Below are 23,228 nucleotides of genomic sequence, written 5' to 3'. Positions count from 1 at the left end.
GCTTAAGTGAGGAAAGGCAGGCCGCTTGGACCCACTTGTACGACACATGTGGCATAAACACACACAAACACACACACACACACACACACACACACACACACACACACACACGTGAAGACATGCAAGTGTATGTTGGGGAAGGTTCTGAACAACAGTGACCAAGGAGATATAATACTTAAATCATCTAAAATCAGAGCTAGATTTGTAGCAAAACTACAAATTGATCATATGTGCAAAAAAACATGGTCCTCAAAATGGATAATTCATTCTTTAAGGTTAGTTAAAGATGTTGGTATTATTTAAATGTAAATAAACAGGTTGATGTTATGTATAAACCTGACTAGGATCTTTCATTAACATTAACCAAGAGCTGTGAGAGTCTGAATAGAACCATGATAGTTCTATAGACACTAATACATGGATATGATGTCTAATAATACTTTACTATGTTCAGAGTCACTGTATTTGCAATTTGTCAAATACATAAATCAACAACATATTCTTAGCACTTGAACACAAAATACAATTAAGGCATATCTAACACAATGTAACACTGTTAATTAGTGAAGAATTATAATTTTTAGGAGATAGGGTTGAGGTGACACAGCTCGTGTTAAATGAAGGCCCTGTCGGCCAAGTGTCTCATTAAAAGCAAAATGACAGATTTCAAGTGTGCGTACTTGCTGTATTTCTCCAATAAAGACAGTGTAAAAGAGTTTGTAATGCTCTCCCAAAGCTGCTCATCTGCTCAAGTACTCAAGCCCCTTTCGCTCTCCCCTGCAGGAAGGCTAATGACAGACATGTAAGTAGGCAGCGTGACCTGTTCTGCTGCACATGGAGTTTATTTGCTGGGGGCACAAATACGTCTGCGCTGCTGCAGCCCAGGGAGCAGCAATCTGACAAGCAGTGCAGACCTAATCCAGGCCAGGTCTGGGGCAGTGTTTGGTATGCATCCCTTAGGTATGGAATAAATACAAGGCCGGTAAGCAGATCTGCTTGGCCTGGACAACTGCAGGAGAGTGGAGGGCTTTCCAACCTTGCGTTATATGCCTTGACGGGATGTCTCTTATCCATATATGTAACCTCATAACACTCTGAGCTTTTCACAAATAAGAACAGCTTTGATCTCCTGTGGAAAGTAATGCAGTTTTAATGTTCAACTTCAAGGGCCATTTGCTGCATTTTTATCAGTTAGCAAGGCTGCTTGGCAAATTTCTGAATGTCAAGTCAGGGGGTGTTGTTAGCCTAGAGGTGAGAGAAGCAGCTTCATGATTGGACGGTTGTCAGGTTGAGTTCCGTATTGGGAGAATGTGGGTGGGGAAAGCGGATAAATAACACTCTTCCCTCCCTACAGCACTTCGTTTCAGTTGAGCTACCTTTGAGCAAGACATCGAACCCCCAACTGCTTTAGAAAGAAATAAAGTGGGGAAAATGAGATTATATATTAATCTGCTGAATAATATAAATGTGGTTGGGTGAAAAGTGGTCAGTGGATAGTCTCTGGCTAAGAGTTTTCAGGAAAAAAAAGAAAAAGAAAGTTTGTTTTGCACTTTCTTTTTGGTGAACCTTTAAGTGTGTCTCCACCTGGTGGCATCCCACCACCCCCACCCTTTCTCCCTTAAGCTGTAACAGATAGAGCACACCAGGTGTACCTGTTTAAACTTGCTGTGTAATTTGTGGATTAGTATATGCCTCTAATGGCGAAAATCATCAGAGCTTTCCTTCTGCCACACGGAGGAAAGGGAGTTGTGTGTGGGAGCGTGGAAAGAAAAACAGACACAAAAGTAAGAGTAAATGACAAGAGGTAAAAATCTGATTTAATTTGTGACAGTCTACACATTAACATGAGGAAACCTAAATCTTTAATGAGTAATAATCATTGTTAAATTATATATGAATATTGGTCACTTTGGATCCATGGACATCCATTTGAAAAATATACTGCACTTGTCAATGCACAGTACACAGAGCATCTCTGCATTGTAAGGCATTGTCTGATGAACATCGCTGTCCTCAATGAAATGAATGTTGCAATTAAGCCTTTGCGTTTTAAAATCGATTTGAAGGAGTAAAAAATGTGTTCTGAACATAAGAACCACTCCTACCCTGCCTCTGATTGGCTCATCACAATATTCATGCCCTATTCCAAGCCAGTTGTCAATCTTAATCCCGAAAGCTACCCTACCCATCCAACAAAGGCAATGAATAACCTATCAGAGGCAGAGTAGCCACAAGTCATTGCCTACCTCAAGTTGAAACAGAATGGAATCTAGACTATTGAGTGATAATTTACCATTCAATTTGACAAAACACGGGTCCAGTTTTGCTCTGTGGAAAGCATATGTGGCTATAGGGGCTGTTTGGCTCATACCTGCAGAAGTCACCTGGTTCCTGGGGTCAGATCACGTTTCCACCACAAACTATTTTAGTGTCTTAGTGTGGGACCTGAGTGAGACCGCCTCCTCTAAAGGGGCTCAGTGCCGTTGTTTCGGTCCACATCTGAGTGCAATTTCTCTATTCACACCTGCCACAAATGTATTACTCATGTTACATAAGAGATATGACCTTTTTTTCTGCAAAAGCAATTGAAGATTAAGTTCTCAAATGTAAATAAAATAAACACTTTTAATTAATTACAAAACCTGGTAAATTTTTGCCACCTTAAAATGCTTTGATACTTCAAAAAGCTTTTATATTAACATTTTGGATGGTGCCAAAAAAGGTGTGGAGGTTTTATACCTTAGGTTAAAGGTAACAGCGATTTGTTTTTTTGTCATGTGTGAAGTCCCACTCTTCCTGAGGAACACTCAGCACAGACACTGACACATTCCTGACGGCACAAGGCATAACTTGTTATGGAGGCTGTTCACAGGACTGTGTTAAGGTGAATCCAGACACACACACTGGGCTGTGTGAACCGAGAGGGGCAGCGTTGATTTAGGGCATTACTCAGACAGAGAGAGAGAGAGAGAGGGGAAAAGAGGGAGAGTCTCCCCTGACTGCATTAGGAAAGCCTCCAGCCTTTGTGATTCCTTTTGATCAAATCTCTGTGAAAGATGAGTGTCATGCCCTCTTCCAGCCAGCTGTGAGGGGACTGCCCTGTGACTCTGAGGGGGTAGACGTGTGTGTGTGTGTGTGTGAGAGAGAGAGAGAGAGAGAGAGAGAGAGAGAGAGAGAGAGAGAGAGAGAGCGAGAGAGAGAAAGCACATGCACGCCTCTATGTGTGTGTGTATTGTGTGCACAGGCTAGGGAGGGAGCAAGCAGCTCCTGAGGTGAGAATGCCGAGTGGGAGGATCTCATTCCAATCCCCTGTGCCCAGTTTCAACACACACACACACACACACACACACACACACACACACACACACACACACACACACACACACACACACACACACTCAACATCTTGAGTAGTTTAGAGCCAGTCCACGACAACATGAGAGGAGTGAAAGCAGAGGATGTGTGTGTGCGTATGTGTGTGTAATGAGAGTTAAAGCAAAGTGACTTCTGTTTTTTGGTGAGGGCTGGTGGATGAGTGTGTCTGCGTGAGAGAGGAGAGAGAAGCAGAGTAGATGTGTGTCTATGTTGTTGAACAAGACGCTGCTGGGTGTGATGGCTCTTTTGCATTAGTACTTGTGCGGACAGGAGAGTTGGAGACAGTTGTTTTGTGGGAATCGCAAGGAATGGCAAACTCCACGGTATCCTTGGAAACATCCGACTAAATGATAATGGCTGAGGTAAGAGAGGTGGCTTTTTACTGCTATTCTCTGTCTGCTCGGGCTCTTCTCACACACACTCCCTGCAAACATGATCAGGACACGCTTAACAAAGACAAATTGGATGCAGTCCATGTCGACTGGAGTGACAGGCAGGAGCAGTGCAGACTTTCATTCTAAATTGTGTAGATTCGAAAAAAATTACAATGTTTTTAATTTCATAATTGAGTGCATGTGATTTGTACATTTCATGTGTAGAAACATATTGACTTTAGTTGCTCTGTCATTCTGTGATTTATCTAAACTTATTGAGGATTTGTTGTTACAAGTTGTTTTGTTGTGATTTATTGGCCTTATTCTTTTTTTAAGATTCTTAGTTTTGAGGATCATAATTGTTTCTACAACACTTTTGATTAATAAAGAAAAGTGGCCAAAGCTCACAAATGTGAAATGTCCCCTCACATCAAACAGTCAAAGAATATCTGAATGCAAGAATTCAGAATCTTTGATGCCAGAGTTGATAAATGACCTTTTATGAAGCTGGTGATTTTGTAAAAGTTTTCTAAAGTCATCCAAAGTGCTCACATTTCAATAACTTTGAGTCTAGCTCAGACACTTAAAGTCCTTGTGTGACTGATGAGGAAGTCACAATGAGGGTGTCTTTGCCCCAGTCAGTGTGGACAGAGATGTCCTTACATGCCTTCCAAGAATCCATCAGACAACTTTCATAAACAAAGGCAGTTACTTCACTGCATGCATATCAGTAAAAACTCTCTGTTCTATTTTATCGCCCTTTTAAGTTAAATTGTGTACTTTTACTTTTGAGAATCAGCCCCCATTTCTTACCTGCGTGTCAGTCCTCCATCCTGCGGGCCCCTCGTCTGTCCCTCTTTCCATCTCTATATCTAACCGTCTGTAGTATCAGAGCAGCCTGCACTCATGCAACCTCCTGGCTGCAGTCTTTTGGAATGTAATTTAACAGGAGCCTAATGTTTTGTTACAGCCATAATGTAACAATTAGCTGGTGGTGGTGACGTCTGTAGAGGCAAACAATCTCTAAATGTGTGTGTGTGTGTGTGTTTGTGTGTTTGTGTTAAACAGTTGGAAGATAAACAATTGTGGTTTAATAACCCTGCATGTCAGAGTGCAGCATCCTAACAGTTTAACTTCCACAACATGTGAGGAAAATAAATTTAATGAATGAAGCAAGTGAAGGTGACTGTTCTGTAAAGTTGCATGTAATTATTTTTTATTTAGATTTTTTTTTTTTATAAAACGCCCATCTTCATTTAAGAGCTAATTGGAAAAGGTAATTGAAATTACTCTCTTACAGACTATTTGATTTTATTCATAAACTTTTATATAATCATAAACAAACAATGAAAAAATCATTAATATGTCTCTTTGGTTTTTATAAAAAATGATATGTCATCAGTTATTTGATATGTCAAATAGCCACTATTTTATTGGTTTTCAATCAGCTTTTTACATTTATCATAATGATAATTAGTTTTTTTAATTCTATGAAAATTCATGTATTGAATTCGTATCAAGTGCTGCCATAGGTTTACCATGTGAGTGTGTATTTTCTTCCTCACACATTTAATGTTCTTCAAACAGGCCTTTTCCATTTTCTGAGGTGTGAAAGAAAAAATTACTCTATTAATCCATGACAGTGATTTACAATTATGTATATACATGTGTTTGTGTGCATGTGTGTGTGTCTGTGTCTGTGTGTCTGACAGAAATAAGTTGTGAGTTGAATGGCCCTCTGTGGCTTCCTGTAACACACTCATGTCCTGTCTATTCCTGCTGCATCTTATTCTCTCCATATTTTGTTTCCTCTTTCTACCTCCATCTCTTTCTGTGGGTGTCTCTCTGTTCTTCATCTCTGCTACAGGACCCCAGGGCACAACACACACACACACACACACACACACACACACACACACACACACACACACACACACACACACACACACACACACACACACACACACACACACACACACACACACACACACACGCAAACACATACACTAGAAAAAGAAAATCAGAGCATGGGCCCTTGCTCATCTTTACAGAGATATAATTCACTTTGTATGTTGTAGTGTTTTGGCAGTGGCGACCGAAGCCTGCAACCTCGTCAGCTTCATTAGGTTCATGATGGTCCATCCGTGAGAGGATGGGAGGGTGTGTGTGTGTGTGTGTCTGCTCCAGCCTTTTTACCCCCTTCAGCGTCTCCTTGAGCTGTGATCCGCCCCTCCTGGCCCCAGCCTACCCCCTAATACCCCCCCCGAACTCTACACGTACACACACACGCATACATACACACACACACACACTCAACAGCCACCCCTTACGTCTGCTTTGCGCTGCCACCAAAAGGCTTGTGAGGATTTATCAGCCAGATGTGACAAGATTGTCAGGAGGCAGGCGAGGAAAGAGGGAGATCTGATATTAATCAGAGCGTAGCTGGGAGCCAAACTCTCTCAGACTCAGTGTACTAACATGTTCCCCTCATTTACTCCCTCTCTGAGCCAAACACTCCCTCAGAGTTCCTAACGGGGAGCCGCATACACCAGGAAGCCAACCAAACTTTGGCTTGCCTCTTCCCCCCTCCACCACCACCCCTCTTCCCACAAGCTCATCGCTTTGTCTTTTAAGATTTTTTTTTTTATTTCCTTAAAGAAGCCAACCATTTTCTCATGGATATTCAGGTAAAGATTTGCTACATATTTTTGTCTGCTTGAGTGTTGAAGCATCTAGTGTGTGTATATGTGTGTGTGTGCGTGTGTGCTTGGTTGTGATTGACTGCTGGATGAGTTTGAAATAATGAGTTTTTCACGCTGTCTTTGGGCTGTATGGACTCCTAATAGGCTCAAACACAGCCTGTCACTACTTGCACTCGCCCAGGCTTTCCTGGGCTTGTCTTCTCCTTTCAGGTTCAGTGCAGTGTTAAAGGAATGCTCATGGTTTTAGTTCTCTTTTTCTTTTTTTTTAAATTTAAATTAATTTTATGAACTACTAGTACTGGCATGCAGTGTAGCCTACTCTAAAGGAAGCTGTTAAATCACACATAGGCTGGACGTCTTTGCAGCTGAGACTTTGTGTATAAAAAGTTGAATAGTTCATGTAAAACTTAATGTATTCATTTAAGACAATATCACAAGTGAATGATTTTTATCTGGTGCTGTGTTTAAGTGCTTGCTCTTTCATTGTGGAGTGGCATTAAATCATAAGCTGAGGCAGGATCACATTGCCTGCTGAGCAGCTCATGTTTTGTAACCTCACTTTAACTAACACTTGTCATCAATTAACATTTTACTACCTCGCTGTCACATAAACAACTTGGTCCACGGCGTGATTTATTCATGAGACTGTTCTCTGCTTGTACCATGCACACACAGACACGGTGCAGACGCAGCCTGTGGTCGGCGGCGGGGCCAGGTGTAGTTTTGCCGCTGAGGTGCTTTTTTTTGTGGAAGACCACATTATTAGCAGGATATCTGAGTGGTACCAGGAGAACTGTCCTCCCACTAAATTCCTCAGTGTTTTCTATGTGTGCTGGCTGGGATTAAATATTTATTTCCTCTGTGTGTGTCTTTGTGTGTTTGTGTGTGTGTGTGAATGTGTGTCAGAGTGAAAAGGTTTCTTGATTGCTGTGCTGCTCTTTTTATTTTTGTTGAATTGATCCTTTTAAATGTATTTCCCTTTTATTCTGAATATGAAGCTGTAGTCAACTAACACTAAGGAACTGATTAATTGAATGAAAAGTTAGGTTCACAAACATGTCATGCTCATTTAAAAACTGTTGTATTTTATAGAGTGATTATCTTCGCCGTTATTCTGCTGATTGTGTTTACAGTAACAATTCATTATCTGTTTGTTTGTCATTGCCAGCAGAAAAAAAACTTTTGTCAATTACAGGTTCCCTCAATCCAAGGTTACTTTTTAAAAAGGTTGTTAAAGACATGAACCCCAAAATTATATTGAGCAATATAAATATATGAAATAATTTAAACTTTACACATTTGAGAACCTGGAACCGTACGTGTATTTTAACTTCAATAATTAACTGTTTCTTTGTGTCTTTGTTTAAAAATAAAATAACCATTTATAAAATGTAACAATTGGCTATATACTTGGCTAATAAATAATTTATAGATGCTTAATCAATCAGTCAGGCTGTTATGAGAATCAACATCCACCGCATTTGAAAATATTTTTTTCTAATGAATGTCTCATAACTGATCACAAAACATTGGCAAATTATTTATTAATCATTAATAAATACATTATGTGCAATTAATTAACCCCCCCATAAAAGGTGCCTCAATAGAAAATGGTATCAACAAAATGTATGTATGTGTAAAAGACATTCAGGAGGTTATTTACAAATAATAGTATTTCAAACTACGACCAGCGACAATAATAGTTTGACAGAGAAAATAATTACTCAACATAATTACTCAACATTTTTCTAGATGAGGTGTGACAATAGTTACAAGCAGAAATCCCAGCCCATGGGTGCTTTTAGGGAATCCAGCTGTTTCCAACAAAACATTTTTAAAATTTTAAATTGTACAAAAATGTAAATGGTAATAATATGTGTGATGGAGTTCAGTGGTCTATATTTCTCTGAGAGAAAAACTCTCACTTCTTTTATTTCCCCTGTGCCATAATTGTCTTGTTAACTGATTAATGGCAGCTAGTAAAATCTGATCCCCCCTCACTTGGCCATTAGTCTCTGTCTTCCTCAGAGCTGCTGATAGCACTGTTGTTACTCACTCTTTGGCACCAGCACTGCTTGTTTCCCCATTGAGTGTCAGTTAGTGCCGGGTTGTTGCTAATTGATTAGTTTTCCACTGCATTAGGCGAACAAGTCCCTGTCCATCCCTGAGCTGTCCCTGTCCAAGCAGCTGTTCATTTCTGCTCAGTCTCTGAAGCACCGTGACTCTTCGGGACCCATGGCAAAATGTTATTTCAACAGCCAGACAAGACTATTTCATTCTATTTCGTGTGTGTGTGTGTGTGTGTGTGGTGTGTGTGGTGTGTGTGTGTGTGTGTGTGTGTGTGTGTGTGTGTATGTGTGTGTGCATATGTGTATATGTGTGTGTGTGTGTGTGTGTGTGTGTTTATCCCAGCAATGGGACGGAGATAATGTTCCACTTTGACTAGAAAGTGAATAGCATTTTTTCTAACTTTCTTTCAGATTTTGACTAATATTGCCAACTGTGTGTTTTATACAGCACCTAATAAATACAAACTTTTAAGCTGTCACTGGGATTTCAGCATCTGCTTACATTTTTTATGATTCTCTCAAACCTGTTACTGAAGCCAGTTTTTACATTGTTGGTGTTTCACTCCTGTGTATGATTTTCATGCTGTGTGGATAGGTAGGCTAATTCATGCACACTAGCAGATTGGGTCGTCATGATATTGGAATGCTGCCTTCAGTTCACCTCAGTTCTTTTCCTCCTCCCTCTATCCTGCCTTCATTCTCCTCCATTCATCCTGCAGAGTGACCTGTGAGTTCACATTCTCAATTAAGTTGCCTTTAACAGCAACAGATAGACAGACACTGAGGAACTGAGGACCGGTGGCAGAATCAAGGCATACACAAGGAGACTGAATACGTGAATTTCACAATAAAGAAAAAGAAAGTTTAAGATTTGTCGAAGTAGTGCTGCCGGTTCCATGGAAATTCATACACAAAAAGAAATTATACACATAAATAGATTCAGAGAGAGACAAGGCTGGATAGGTTCATGATGTCAGGAGCAGACGCAGTCAGATACAAAATGTCTTTTTTATTCAGTGATATTGATGGACATGTTTTGAGCATTGAATTCCTTTCTTCACTTTTCAGCGTCACACATTTTCTTGTTTTTTTTTCAGTTGTCATGTTTTCTGTTTAGGTCTCATCATGTGACATATTTGTACAGTAAGTGGACCTTTAGTTTTATTTCTGTCCGATTATTATTCTCGAGGTAAAGAATGTACTCACAGATGAGAGGGGATCGCAGTTTCTGAAAGTGTTTACATGTTCATAGGCATGCCTTTAATTATTATAGTCTATCAGGAAAAAACTGTACAAGCAGCAGAAAAGAGGTGGATTTTTATTCTGCTCTAAGTGTTCCAATTTGACCTACCATATCTCAGTTTGTTTGCTGCGCTGATACTGTAAAGGGACATAAATTGTATATATGTATATATAAAAATAGTAATTATATTATATTAGTCATTGTATAATGTTAAATAATAATATTTTTTGTTGCACTGTCATTAAAAAAAAAGGCCCAAACAAACGCTGACTTTTCCGCCACATACACTTTTTGTAATTTCTTAAACACGTACTTCCAAAATGCTAATTAGAGGGTGTGTACTGGTGGCGGGGATGGTGGAGAGGACATTTAGCAACTCTGTTATACATCAATGAAATATAGAAACAGTGTGTTAGCGTTAGCTTTGTCTTCAAAAACACTTGCACAGCCGCATCATTTTGTGCAATTAGTCTTCTTGTCATTGATTTCACTGATGCGTGTGAACAGCCGAAGCTTTGTTGTGACAACAGTAAAGAGAGGAATGGTGGGAGGGTGGCTCCATTACCAAGATCCAGTGTACTGTTGGTCTGACCGGCGCTTATCTTTTCTTCTTCTTCTATATCTGTGTGTGTGTGTGTGTGTGTGTGTGTGTGTGTGTGTGTGTGTGTGTGTGTGTGTGTGTGTGTGTGTGTGTGTGTGTGAGAGAGAGAGATCGAGCTGCCTGAGATGTACATTAAGGGGAGAAGCAGCAGTGTATGTAACCACAGTGGGATGGGATTAGCCTAATTGGGCCATGTTGGTTCTTGGTGCTCTATAATGATGGGATTATGTCGCTAAGAGATGAGCAAAAGGGTTTTTACACCTCACAACTGTCCGGAGCAGGCAGAGCTGCCCAGTCAGAGATAACACCCAACAGAGAGGGCGATAGAGAGAAAAGCGATGCAAACGGATGTCATGGGACTGAACGCCAGAGATACCACACTGTTTCAAGGCCAGGTAGCTGCCACCACCTTCATCTCAGGTCAGTTTATCCGTCCTAATGATGAGAGGTTATTGTAAGGTTAAATAATGTGATGCCAGATCTCAAGGACAAGCCCAGCCTCGAGCACAGAACCAAGCGAATGACTAAATGAGAAGGATGAGGCCCCTACCCACCCACCCACACTCTTTTCTCTATTCTGCCTGTGGAGAGGGAGTGAGCTCCAGCAAGGAGCTACGCATGCCGCTCATGTATACTAAAACCCCACTGATCATGCATTATAGATGCAGAGGGAAAGAGGTGCCGTAGCGCAGCCACTCCAAGGTTTTCAGCATGTAACACTAACAACACTGGCTTTGATCATAAATCTGATGATGCTTTTCCCTCGGTTCCTGGTGTGTGAATGATTTTTTTTGTCCATAGACAGAGAGAGAGAGGGGAAATAGGGTCATTTTAGTGTATTAGTGCACAGGAATCTTCACTGCAGTCGGTGCCAAGTCAGCAGCTACCCAGAAAACGTGACTTATTACTGCTGTTTACTCCTCACTTTAAGTCTCCATCTGTCAGTCCACACGCTATGCTTCAGTGTGCTTCTCTACATGTTTGTCCGGAAAAGAAAAAGGCCATTAGCCAATAGTCAGAGTACTCTGACCTGTGTGTGTGTGTGTGTGTGTGTTTTGTGTGCGTGTGTGTGTGTGTGTGTGTGTGTGTGTGTGTGTGCCTAAGGCACTGATTGATTGAGATGGCTTTGCTTTTCTAGGTGTGTCTGAGACCTCTCGTTCTTGCTATACTGACACACATCCACATTTTCACATGCACACACACGCACATGCACACGCACACGCACACACACACAAACACACACACACACAGACACACAGCCACATGCATATGCTAGAGCTACTGTCACAGGGTCACCAGGCCAGTAAGTGATACACAGAGGGAGAGCAAAAATACTTCAGGCAATCACACTCTCAGTTCCATGGACAACTGATCTGACTGTCGTACGTTTTTCATGTAGCTGTGTTAGATTAGCAGAACTACAACCACTTTGACTGCTCAGTCATAGAAGGATAGGATGGCAGATTTTATATTATAGCTACCATATAGCTTTCCTCCAAATATGAAAAATGGATTTATTTAAAAAATAAAATGTGGCTAATGATGTCTCTAAAGTCTCCAATGTCAGAAATGTAGAAATGTGCTCTTCCTTATTAGAACGTCAGCCTTTTATACTTGCTAGCTCCAACAACATGGTATTCTGGCAGACTTTTGGCACAATGTTGACATTATGATACGAAACATCTACAATATTCTTATTTTAATGAAATGGACATCCATAGAGTTATAGTGTCTTGGTTTTAAATTTTAAATTTAAAAAAATGTATCTAAGAAGAAAATAGGAGGATTTTTTATGTACTTTTCCAGTTCCGTGAAAAGGGAATGAATTTTTTTCCTCTCTTTATTTTTTAACAGGCTATCTGCTGCACTTTGGTGAACTGTAACTGTGACAGCTTCAAGCCCGGAAAGCTGAAAAGAAGGCAGTGCGAAAACTGCAAGCATGGCTGGGTAGCACACGGTGAGAGCTCACAGCTAAATTTCTACTTTCATTGCCCAAGTTTTTAAGTGTCTGTTAAATTAACCTGAGACTAAAATCCGTGATTCATAAATCTACAATCTCAAATTGTGATGCAAGAGAATGGAACCACAACATCCCAACATACAACCACGGCTGAATGTGTAGCCTGCTGAGCTGTCATTACTACTGAAACAAAACTCATTGTACGTTTTACAATTACAATCAAAATTTACACACAAAATTCTAATTCTATTTTAAGCTTGGGAAAGATAAATATACTTCTTACAAATACACACTGCACCTATTTTATGATCTTCCAACTTCCTGTGTGGTGTGACTATTTGGTTCAAGTATTGATGAAGTGATCACACCCCATGGTATAAGTAGGGCTGGTTTAATTAACTCAAGATGGATATGATCTGAATAAAGCCATGGACTTGTTACACTCTTAATAAACATATGGTCCTTGTGCATTTGCAAAAAGTAATGGCATTTAAAAAACATTTGTATCAATAGTAGATATTTACCAGGTTAGGTCAGACCAGGGGGCTGTTTAAAATATATCATTTATTAATTTCAGGTAAACATTATATTTAAAATCAAAATGTCAGGCTCCATCTTGGTGTCTTACTCTTGTAACACAGTCATGTCTGAATGTTTTGCATGTTGCCGTTTTTTGTCAACCACCATTGTTGCCTGTCGGCTAGTCTGCTCTCACAAATGTAGCTGTTTTATAAGTTTGTCCAACATGTTTGGCTGCTGCTGAATTTATTTGCAGTCAACCCATGAATAAGATTGGCCCCATTGCCAAATCTTTATTTCAAATTAAATTAAAAATAATATATATATACATATGAGAAAAAGACATACACATCAAAACATGGACAAATACATAAATATCTTTTTTGATATATATTATTTGTTTTGTGTGACAACAATTAATCTTCAAACCAGTCACTTTGTGTCGGAAAGAGAGAGAGAGTGTGAGAGAGGTCGTTGTTGTATGTTTTTTTAATTGTCATTAAATCTCTGAGTCACTGGAAGTAAAATATTCTGTTACTAGACTGCTAAACAAATAACTCTTTACAGTAATTATACTAATGACTCCAACATTTTACCTTAATTTATGATTCTCCAAACATTCATATTACAGAGTACCACTGGTTCTATGAATCTATGTGGCTAGTTTATGATGGGCAGCAAACATTAAAAAAAACAAGTTCTGATTTATTAGTTAGCAGCTAACTCACCAGAATATTTGACATCAAAACATTTTATCAAGGGGTAACCTTGTCACCCTCTCTCTCACTGCACTTTCTCTAATAAGCCACAATGGAGTACCAATGGCCCATAATAACTAAGGAAGTACTTACTCAATGTTTTCATACCTGTTGGGTGATGGCTCAGATGACTTGGCTATGCTTACATTTACAAACAGTACTCTTCTTCTGGACACCCACACACACTTAAACACTGTTTTATTTATTTTTTCTGTGTCTTTATTTATGCAAGTGCAGAGATAGGTATAGTTTCATGTGATCTCATCCAGTCAATTTTAATGTGTGTATTCTAGCCCTGAGCAAGCTTAAGGTGCACCACATGTACCAGAGCAGCCAGGTGGAGATTGTGCACTCCAACGTGGTGTTTGACATCTGCAGCCTGATGCTGTTTGGGACCCAAGCCATCCCCATTCGCCTCAAGATCCTCCTGGACCGGCTCTTCTCTGTTCTAAAGCAGGAGGAGGTCATCCAGATCCTCAATGCCCTTGACTGGACACTGCAGGACTACATACGAGGATACGTCCTCCAGGTGAGCAGCAGCTCTAAAGATATGTGCTCAAAGTAATTTTTATGTAAACCACATTCGGGTACACTGGCCATTGTGCCTGTGCAGAACCCAACACTAAAAATCAGGCAACCTGCACCATAGCTAAAGATGCTGCGCAAAGGTACTACAGTCCTCAGACACTGTTATTCATCGAAGAATATTTTTAACACATAAAAACCCCAGAAATTGTAACGTTAGTCTTTGTGCTATTTCTCTGCATATATGGGTTTCAGATACATCATGTAGAACATGATCATGTAGAACATGTAACAACTGATGTAAATCATATCGTCTGAATCTTGTAAGGATTACCAAAATGCTTCACTATTAATTTAAATATTAAAACAGTTCAATGTGTTTTAGCTCTATCGTTTTCAGGGAGGTCTTGAGACAGAGAGATGGAGGGGTTAGGAGGAAGGGTGGAAGTGGGGAGGATGGGGCTGACCTGTACTATAGAACCCAGTGACTGAGAGTATATCATGGAAGCAACACAGGACCTTCTGAGGAAGATAAGGAAGGACCAGGGAAGAGAGGAATCATGAAAGCATAGCTGAAAACAGGATAAAGTAGGGATTTGATATAGCAACCTATGCCACAAACTGTCTTATTTTGCTGCTGGTGTGGCCTGCTTGTTTCTGTGGAGCCACCATCTAGAGGAGGTGTTCTGCGTAGATTTGTAAACATTATGTCTTTTGCTTCAGATTTCATCTCAAGCCAGAGCCAAGCCAGCTGAGGCCTGGGCTGCAGGCAATATGTCAGCATGAGCTCTCACTTCGATTAGTACATCATCAAGTATTCAAGTTGGACTGCGTTTAATTCATGTTAGCTCAACTAATGGCAAACGTAGAGTCAGAATCCTCGACAGGCGCCCAATGAATGCTCTGTGATGAAATATTAATCACGGTTATGGCACGAAGCCACTCCTCACTTTCAAAGACATCTGAACTCACATGTGATTGCTGCTGGCTTAAGGGGGAGAGGACCCACTTGATCAATGCGAGGTGCCTCATGATCACCCTTCCCTTTACTTGTGTGTCTATATGTGTCTGGTATGTTTGTGCACATATTTATTTTTGCATGCATTTGGGAGTGTGCATATGAGTTTACAAGTCTGATACTATGCATGTTCTTATTGAGATGTGTGTGTGTGTTCTCTATGGGCTTCCACTGATACAGAGTGGGCAAACACACATGATTTATATGAAGAGAAATGACCTGCAAGATGAAACACTGAGTGTCTGTGTAATGAGGGTTCTCAGGGTTCTGCACTGCCTGCTTATATTAACCCTCTATCTGATTCCTTTATTTAGCTTCTCTGCCAGTCTGTCTTATAGTGTGTGTCATCTATCCTACTCTGTGAATATGTATGAGCAACCCAACAGACACTTATAATGATAATGATGAAATTGCTCTCTCTTCTTTCTTCTTTTTATCACTGTCCTGCTCCATCCTCTCCTCCTCCTTCATCACCTTGCCCTCTCCCCTTTCCTACACTCTGGTGCTGTCGCCTTTCTTTCTGCCCTGTCTGTAGGATGTCGCGGGGAAGGTACTAGACAGGTGGGCTATCATGACGTTCGAGGAGGAAATCGCCACCCTACAACAGTTTTTGCGTTTTGGTGAGACCAAGTCCATTGTAGAGTTGATGGCTCTGCAGGACAAGGAAGGCCAGGCTGTGTTGGTTCCAAGCACCCGCACCAACTCAGATATCCGCACTTTCATTGAGCGCAACACCCCACGCACTGTTGCCAGCCTCTCCACATCCAAAGCCAATAAATTAAGCAGTAACAGCATGCACCACTTTGAGAACTTTATCAATAGCATGGCCTTCATGCTGCCATTCCAACTATTAGGCTCTGTTCCTGCACCATTTCTAGGCTCACCAACAGGGACACTGCAGCAGCAGCAACACCAACAACACCAGCAGCCATGCTGTGGGTCCTTGGAGCAGCAGAGTCAAAGACGAGATGATCTAGAGCAGGATGATCTCGGGAAGGACAACACTCTTTCACGACCTCCAGAAAGCAGTCTGCGATGTTCCAGCTCTCTCTCATTCACAACTGATCGGGAAAGAGGTGGAGACAAACTAATAGACAACCTCTCCACCACCACAAAGATTGAGGCAGAAGACTTCTCCACTAGCGACAACTACTCTGAGGGACCCTCCACGCCATGCACACCTTCCATGAGCTCTGATGTAACACAGATGTCACCTGAGGGGAAACTGCGCTGCTTGGACAGGAATGGGAGCAATTGTGTGGGGGTCTCAGGGAGTGGTGGGTGTATAGGCTCCCTAAAGAAGGGTCGTGTATATTGTAATGCCTGTGAGAAAACGTTTTATGACAAAGGCACACTGAAAATCCATTACAACGCAGTGCACCTAAAGATTAAGCACAAGTGTACAATCGAGGGCTGCAACATGGTGTTCAGCTCATTGCGCAGTCGCAATCGCCATAGTGCCAACCCAAACCCACGGCTCCATATGCCCATGAATCGCAACAACCGTGATAAAGACCTGCGGGGCAGCATATCACCTGATGAAAGCTCTCAAGGAGAAAAGAGGTCTGAATATGGCACACCCATCCCTGTCTGCTCTGCAGAAAGCCATAAATCCGTGTCCAGCTACATGGTGAGCCACGTAGATGTCGGCTCAAAGCTCCACAGTAGCTCATTCCCCAGCATGGGCCAGAGTGGCATCCTCTTTCCCAACTTGAAAACAGTGCAGCCAGTCCTGCCTTTCTACCGCAGTCTAGTAACTCCAGCAGAGCTTGCCAACACCCCAGGAACATTACCCTCTCTTCCTATTTTGTCCTCCTCTGTACCAGTCAAACCCATCACGGGCCTTGAACCCTGCATGACAGACCCGATACCAAAGAAAAAGTCACGTAAGTCGAGCATGCCAATAAAGATAGAGAAGGAGGCAGTGGAAAGAGATGATCGGACAGATAAGGAGAGCAGCTCTGAGGATGACATTCACTTACATAGCAGGGACCAGGATGAGTGTGACAGTATCCAAGCTGAAGGGCCTATGTATACAAGACCAGGTGGAGAGGAGAAGGAGTTGAGCGGGGCTTACACTGGTGAAGAAAAGGACAGGGACATCCCCAAAAACCTGTTGGACCATACCTTAGATAGAGAAATGAAAGAGAGGAACAACCAAGATGATAGGCCAAGGCTAGCTGAAACAGAGGTAGTCACCCGTGCATCCTCCCCCTTTGAAAACAGACTGATGGAGAACCACTGTGAAAACAATTTACTATGTCATGAAGCCAATGAAGAACGGGTAGACAGGGAGCATGCAAACTCACTACATGCACCTGACAAATTTTCAGAGCTCAAGTGGGACGAGGGTGAGCATAGGGGGAAAAATGGGGGCACTCTCCAGCTCATAGACCAAGTCAGGGAAGAGGCTGATGGGTGTGTCGATGATTATAGTGACTCAGGGTTATCTCACTACGAACCCGATACTGACCTGCCACACCACTGTGAAATTTGCAGTAAGACCTTTAAGAACCCCTACAGCGTCAAGATGCACTACCAAAATGTCCACCTGAAGGAGATGCATATGTGCACAGTGGATGGCTGCAATGCTACCTTCCCCTCCCGCAGGAGCCGAGACAGGTGAGAAGCAACCATATATTCCAGTTGTTCCTGCAAAGATTTTCAGAATTAAAGACTTATAGTATTCAAATCCCATCTCAAATGCGTTACTATTTAGCTCAATCAGTAGGAAAGTTCTGTTTGGTTCCACCTAGAAGACACTGGATATCAGTCATATAGCATCAGATCAGTTCTAATCTTTGTGTCACTAAAACATGTGAATGTGCTGACAAGAAGGAGGATCTGAAATCAATTCATCTAGTGCAGTTCAGTGCCGGGTGTGTCTTAAAAACAGTTTCTTGGATATTCTAGTGTGTAAGTATTTTAAGGTGGACAAAGAATGTTGAGATTCAGTTGAGCATGACTTGAGTTGTATATGTATTGGATTAAAGTCATTCACTGTGTGGTGTGTGATACTATATATTATATAAATTTAAATCACATATTGTTTTATTTGCAGACACAGTGCAAATTTGAACTTGCACCACAAGCTACTGACCAAAGAATCCTTCAGCCCAGCCAGCACACTCTACCTGCCCTCATCCCACAGTAGAGACAGAGAGTCCGTTTGCCTGGACTACAGCCAGGACCGGGATAGAGACCTACCCCATCGAGACCCAACCAGCCACACCTCTGTGATCTTCCGAGGACACAACCGCATGGGTCTGGTCTTCCCTATGAGCAAAATGTGTACTGTACCAGACAGTGCAGAGGCATTGCCCTTAGGAGAGATGGAGGGGTTAGGAGGGGGAGGGGGTGGAAGTGGGGAGGATGGGGCTGTCCTGGACCTGAGCACATCTTCTTCTGCCCCACCCCGTGGCAGCAGCAGTGCAAGATCTTCCTGGGACTCTGATGGAGCCGGCAGTGAGGAAAGGGAAGGGATTGAGGAGAATGAAGAGATTCTCCCCATGGAGGACAGTGATGAAAGCTGCGATGGGATTGGCATGGGAAGGCCTGGGGGGGAAGAGTTGTCATTCGGGGGGGAGAGGACCCTCAGCAGTATTGTGGGAGGACAAGGCGGGCTTCAGGGAGTTGGGGGTGGATCTCCAATAACCTGCCACATCTGCCAAAAGGTCTATAGCAACAAGGGCACATTCAGAGCCCATTACAAGACTGTCCATCTACGACTGCTTCACAAGTGTAAAGTCCCTGGCTGTGATACTTCTTTCTCCTCTGTGAGAAGCAGAAACAGGCACAGCCAGAACCCGAACCTACACAGGAACCTGGCTGTCAGTTCAGGTGCCATAATGGACCAGGAGTAGACTCTTAAGATCATTCCAACATGACTGATTTCCTTTGTTCTATTTGTCTTGTTGTTGCTGTTGTTGTTTTCTTTTGGGGCGCCTAAAAAGGCTAACCAATTAGCACTTTTTAGAGTCTGTAATATCCTGATGTAATATTTTGTAAAAACCGAGAGAAAAAAAGAAAGTCCAATCAGGATTTCATTTGTTGCAGCAAACACAATCTCCTTTTGGAACAATCAGCTTTGTCTGCAAAATAAATGTTGATAAAGCATTACATACATCTGTATACATATCAACATCCTGTTTTTATAACAACCAAAAGATACAGTAAATGCATCTTCAGTCTCAATATTTCATTGTAATGCAGTACTGATTTATACCTTTTCCTTTTCCTTACAGCCCAGTTTATACATTTAAAAACAAAAAATGTCTGTATTGTCCAAATAAGAGTTGAATCATGCCACTGTACCATGAAACGTTTTTTCTTCCAGTGTTTTTGTCGTCAGATGTCCACATTGTCCCTGTGAAGCTGTGCATTATGCATTGATCAAACGCAGTAGTGAAGTGACGTCTTCATCTGATGTTTCATACGTGTGGACAATGGTCTTCAAAAGAGTCTTTGTTAAAAAGCTATCATGTTGTGAACTTGACCAATAAGTTATTGTATGGTGTTGACCTTATCTGTCTTTACTGTTTTAGTTGTTCCACACTGCTAATGTTTACCAAAGATTTTTACCGACCACAGGTGTGTATATAAGGTTCCTCATATTGTGTGAGGGGTGTTCAGTATTAAAAAGAGCCCAGCCAGTCTTCTCTCGTCTACTTTGTGATTATCATCAGTATTTAGACTTGGGCTCTATTGTAACATATAATGAAATCCACAAAATAAACCAACAAATTAACAAAAAACCTTTGACTGATCAGGGTGAAAGAAATCTGGATATTGCTGATGTTTCATTATGAAATCTGCTCATGGGACTAGACTTGATTAAGGCAGTGCTCTTGAATTGTCTTTGGGGTTTCTTGCAGTATCTTGACTGACTGAACAAACAGCCGGAAGTAATGCTGTATTTGGAGACTACAGAATAATATACTATGAATGAGTCAGACACTGAGAAATACCAATGGAAAAAATTTAATTTTTAATGATGGTCTCACATGTGATCACACCGTTAAAGGAACTGGTGAACAAAATGTTTAATAAACTGTATATTCTGTGAATAGAGTAATTTGTTATTTGAAAGAAACCAAAAAAATATACTGTATAAAATAGTTAAGGTTCACAATTAATATTATACGTTTTCCCTTTAAAAAAAAAAATGAATGAACAAGAAATTGTGTTGTATATGTATGATTATTTCACCATGGTTTACCGTTCTGGTTTTTCTCTGCATTTTTTTTACATTCTGTATTTAAATGCAGTGGACCCAATTTAAGTTCCTGTTTGTTGGTTGTTTGGATAGGTTTAAAAAAGGAGCGAAAACCCACCCTTGCTGATAGGTGTTCATGTTTCCTTTGATTTAATGTTACAATATTCATTCGAATTAAATAAAAAGCCATATGTTTGCAAGCCTCATTCTTTTCAATCTTTTAAATGTTTTTATTATGAATAAAATGTAATGCACATTGCTTCATATATATATATACATATATATATATATTATATACACCCACACACACAAATACAAACATACACAATATTATGTGTGTCCTTCACTTAAAGCAGAAAAATTATGTTGTCTTAGTCATAATGGCAGCACGATTATCTGATCCAGGCTAACTCTCTTGAGGCCTTGCACAACTCAGTAAGGCTGATCAACACTGATGAGCCTCCATTGGACACATTAAGCAATGGACTGCTGACAGGACAGTTACGCCTGTATAGACAGGCTTCTCTGCAAGAGATATCCTTATCAAGTCGATTAAAATAGAGCTTAAAGTTATTTTTCACTAAAATGACAAACAACATATACTCTCACTTGCCACTTGCATCTAGCCATCGGATCGTTTTAATTTTATTTCTCTCCAGTAGTTGTAAACATAAGTTAATTTATGTTCCTTGTGGCACTGACAGAATACATTTAAAATAATATCTCTCCATAAAGAACATCTCTGAAAAATCCTCATTTGTCATTATCTCTCTATTACTGGAGCAATCTACCTTATTTTGTTTAATTTTAAGGTAGGCCTACCAATATTTTTTCCCAGTCATATTCCACTGAAAACACAAATTAACCACAAGTTTTGAAATATATGTATCCAGTTCTAACACAAATAAAGATTAAGAAATGAAGAAACTAAATGAGAGACGAAAATTTTTTATAAGTTATCCTGCCATAAGCGAACTGCCAAAAGGCTGAGGATGGGAGTTGTCAACAGAATGACTGGGTCCACGTCAACCGCAGCTTGACCCCTGACTGATATACTGGCCCGAATCAGACACAAAGGCAGCTCGGGCAATGAAACAAATATGTCGACACACAGGTGCAGTAACAGCAATTAACAGTTTTTAATAGTTGTTTTGATTTTACTATGATTTTGTTTATTTTTTTTATTCTGGCACGAAAACAAAAGACACCGAGATGGTAGTCACATTCAGCAGTTATTCAAATTTGCATTCCCTCAAAATGGCATACACTACATGATCTGAAAAAAAAGCTCTCACGGTTACTGAAGAGGTGAATTAATCGCTGTAATGCTGCTATGCAAAGTTAAAGGGCATGGATGGAAATGGACCAGGGACAGTGGAAGTACTGCTGGGCCTACATTGAAAAAGCGAGGAGGACAAATCTGTTACGCAACATGCCAAAGTATTGCACTATTACAGAGGGCTGAAAGCCTTGCATAACTCAACAATTCAACCCACCCATCACATTTACTGTACATTAGCAAGCTTGCAGAGCTGTTCCTCATCACTTAGGAGCTGAAAAACACGGTTCTGACAAGTGGCCCCATCCTTTCTCTGATACATTGCAGAAATCTAGTACCACTCACAGAGGGCACAATGGATTATTTGAGTCCCGCCTGTGCGTTGTATGTAGGCGACAATATTCAACAGAAAACCCAGTTGATCTGTAGAGGTGGTGCACTTGCTCAACTTCCTCCACAGAGCTGTATCTGTATCTGGAGCGATTTTAATCTTTAGGGCTATTTTTAAGAAGCATGCATCCTTCCCTACATTTGTTTGGTGAAATAAACCTGCAGTGTTCAGGACAGATTTATTTTGACCACTGACTAAACCTCCCGTTTAAGATGATAGAATAGGAACAGTGAGCCTGAATTTATTTATCACCAGAAACTGACTCGTCTTGATCTTTTTGGATTCTACTTAACCCCTAAACTGTGTTCAGACTGGAAGGAATAAAATCAGTGACACAAATTAAAGTCCAAAGACATAACACTCCAATTCATAAAACATTTTTTTTAGATGAGATTAGTTTATCAAACAGATTCAAACTGTCTAGTTTAAAAGAGAAAGCAAAATTGAACTGTTTAGTTATTCCCTGATTGTTGATATAAATGTCCATCCTGTTTACATACCAACTTATTACTTCAACTGCTGTACCTATGGAGCGTCTGCACACAGGTCTGTTTCTTTAATGCTAAGTTGTCTTGGAAGGATATTAGTATCAAAAGATATTTTTTGGGCGTAAAATACATCAAATGACCTAACATATTGGACACTGTGATTTTTCCCACCTTTTTCAATGCAAATCCACTTGTTTCATATACTAATTGTGATGGCAAATTAACATGAGTATCTTACAGAACAGTGAAGAAAATTAGCATGAAGCCCTATGACATGTTTACGTCACTGCCCATCAGAGCAGGATGCCTATAAATACCTGAAACAATCGCAGTAATTTGACCCAGGAATTAATGCAAACTGCACCCTTTCACACAAAAGACTAAATCCAGATGTTACTGGGTGTTTGTGGGGTTTTTGGTCCAGTATGAAAGGGTTACAGTCAGTTGTTTGGTGCTGGGCAGGTAGCATATATTGGGATTGTCAGAGCTTTTCCACTAAAAACAGCTGCTACAGCTGTTATCTGTGAAACCAAAATAATTAATTGAAGGGGGCTAAAAATCTAGAGCTGTGAGTTTTTACAGTCTGTGTTTAACGTGGCTTTTTCTGTGGCTTTTTCTCGCAGTTGTTGGTGGTGTGTACATTGTTATCATAACTGACAAAGTCAAAATTACCAAAAATTCAAACATTAATAAAAAATATTGTCTATACTT

At 40.7% G+C, this 23,228-nt stretch overlaps 1 protein-coding gene across 1 annotated transcript; it reads left to right on the top strand.

The window, feature by feature from the left end:
• The first annotated feature begins 3,722 nt into the window (after positions 1 to 3,722).
• bnc1 (basonuclin zinc finger protein 1) lies at positions 3,723 to 19,007 on the top strand. The gene is made up of 5 exons (XM_061068763.1): positions 3,723 to 3,737; positions 12,219 to 12,321; positions 13,895 to 14,130; positions 15,680 to 17,766; positions 18,206 to 19,007. The coding sequence occupies exons 1-5, from the start codon at positions 3,723 to 3,725 to the stop codon at positions 19,005 to 19,007; spliced, it is 3,243 nt and encodes a 1,080-aa protein (XP_060924746.1).
• The last annotated feature ends 4,221 nt before the right edge of the window (positions 19,008 to 23,228 follow it).

Source organism: Limanda limanda, chromosome 3 (genome assembly GCF_963576545.1).
Source record: "Limanda limanda chromosome 3, fLimLim1.1, whole genome shotgun sequence".
Lineage (NCBI taxonomy): Eukaryota > Metazoa > Chordata > Actinopteri > Pleuronectiformes > Pleuronectidae > Limanda > Limanda limanda.
This window is presented reverse-complemented; position numbering and strand designations above follow the sequence as displayed.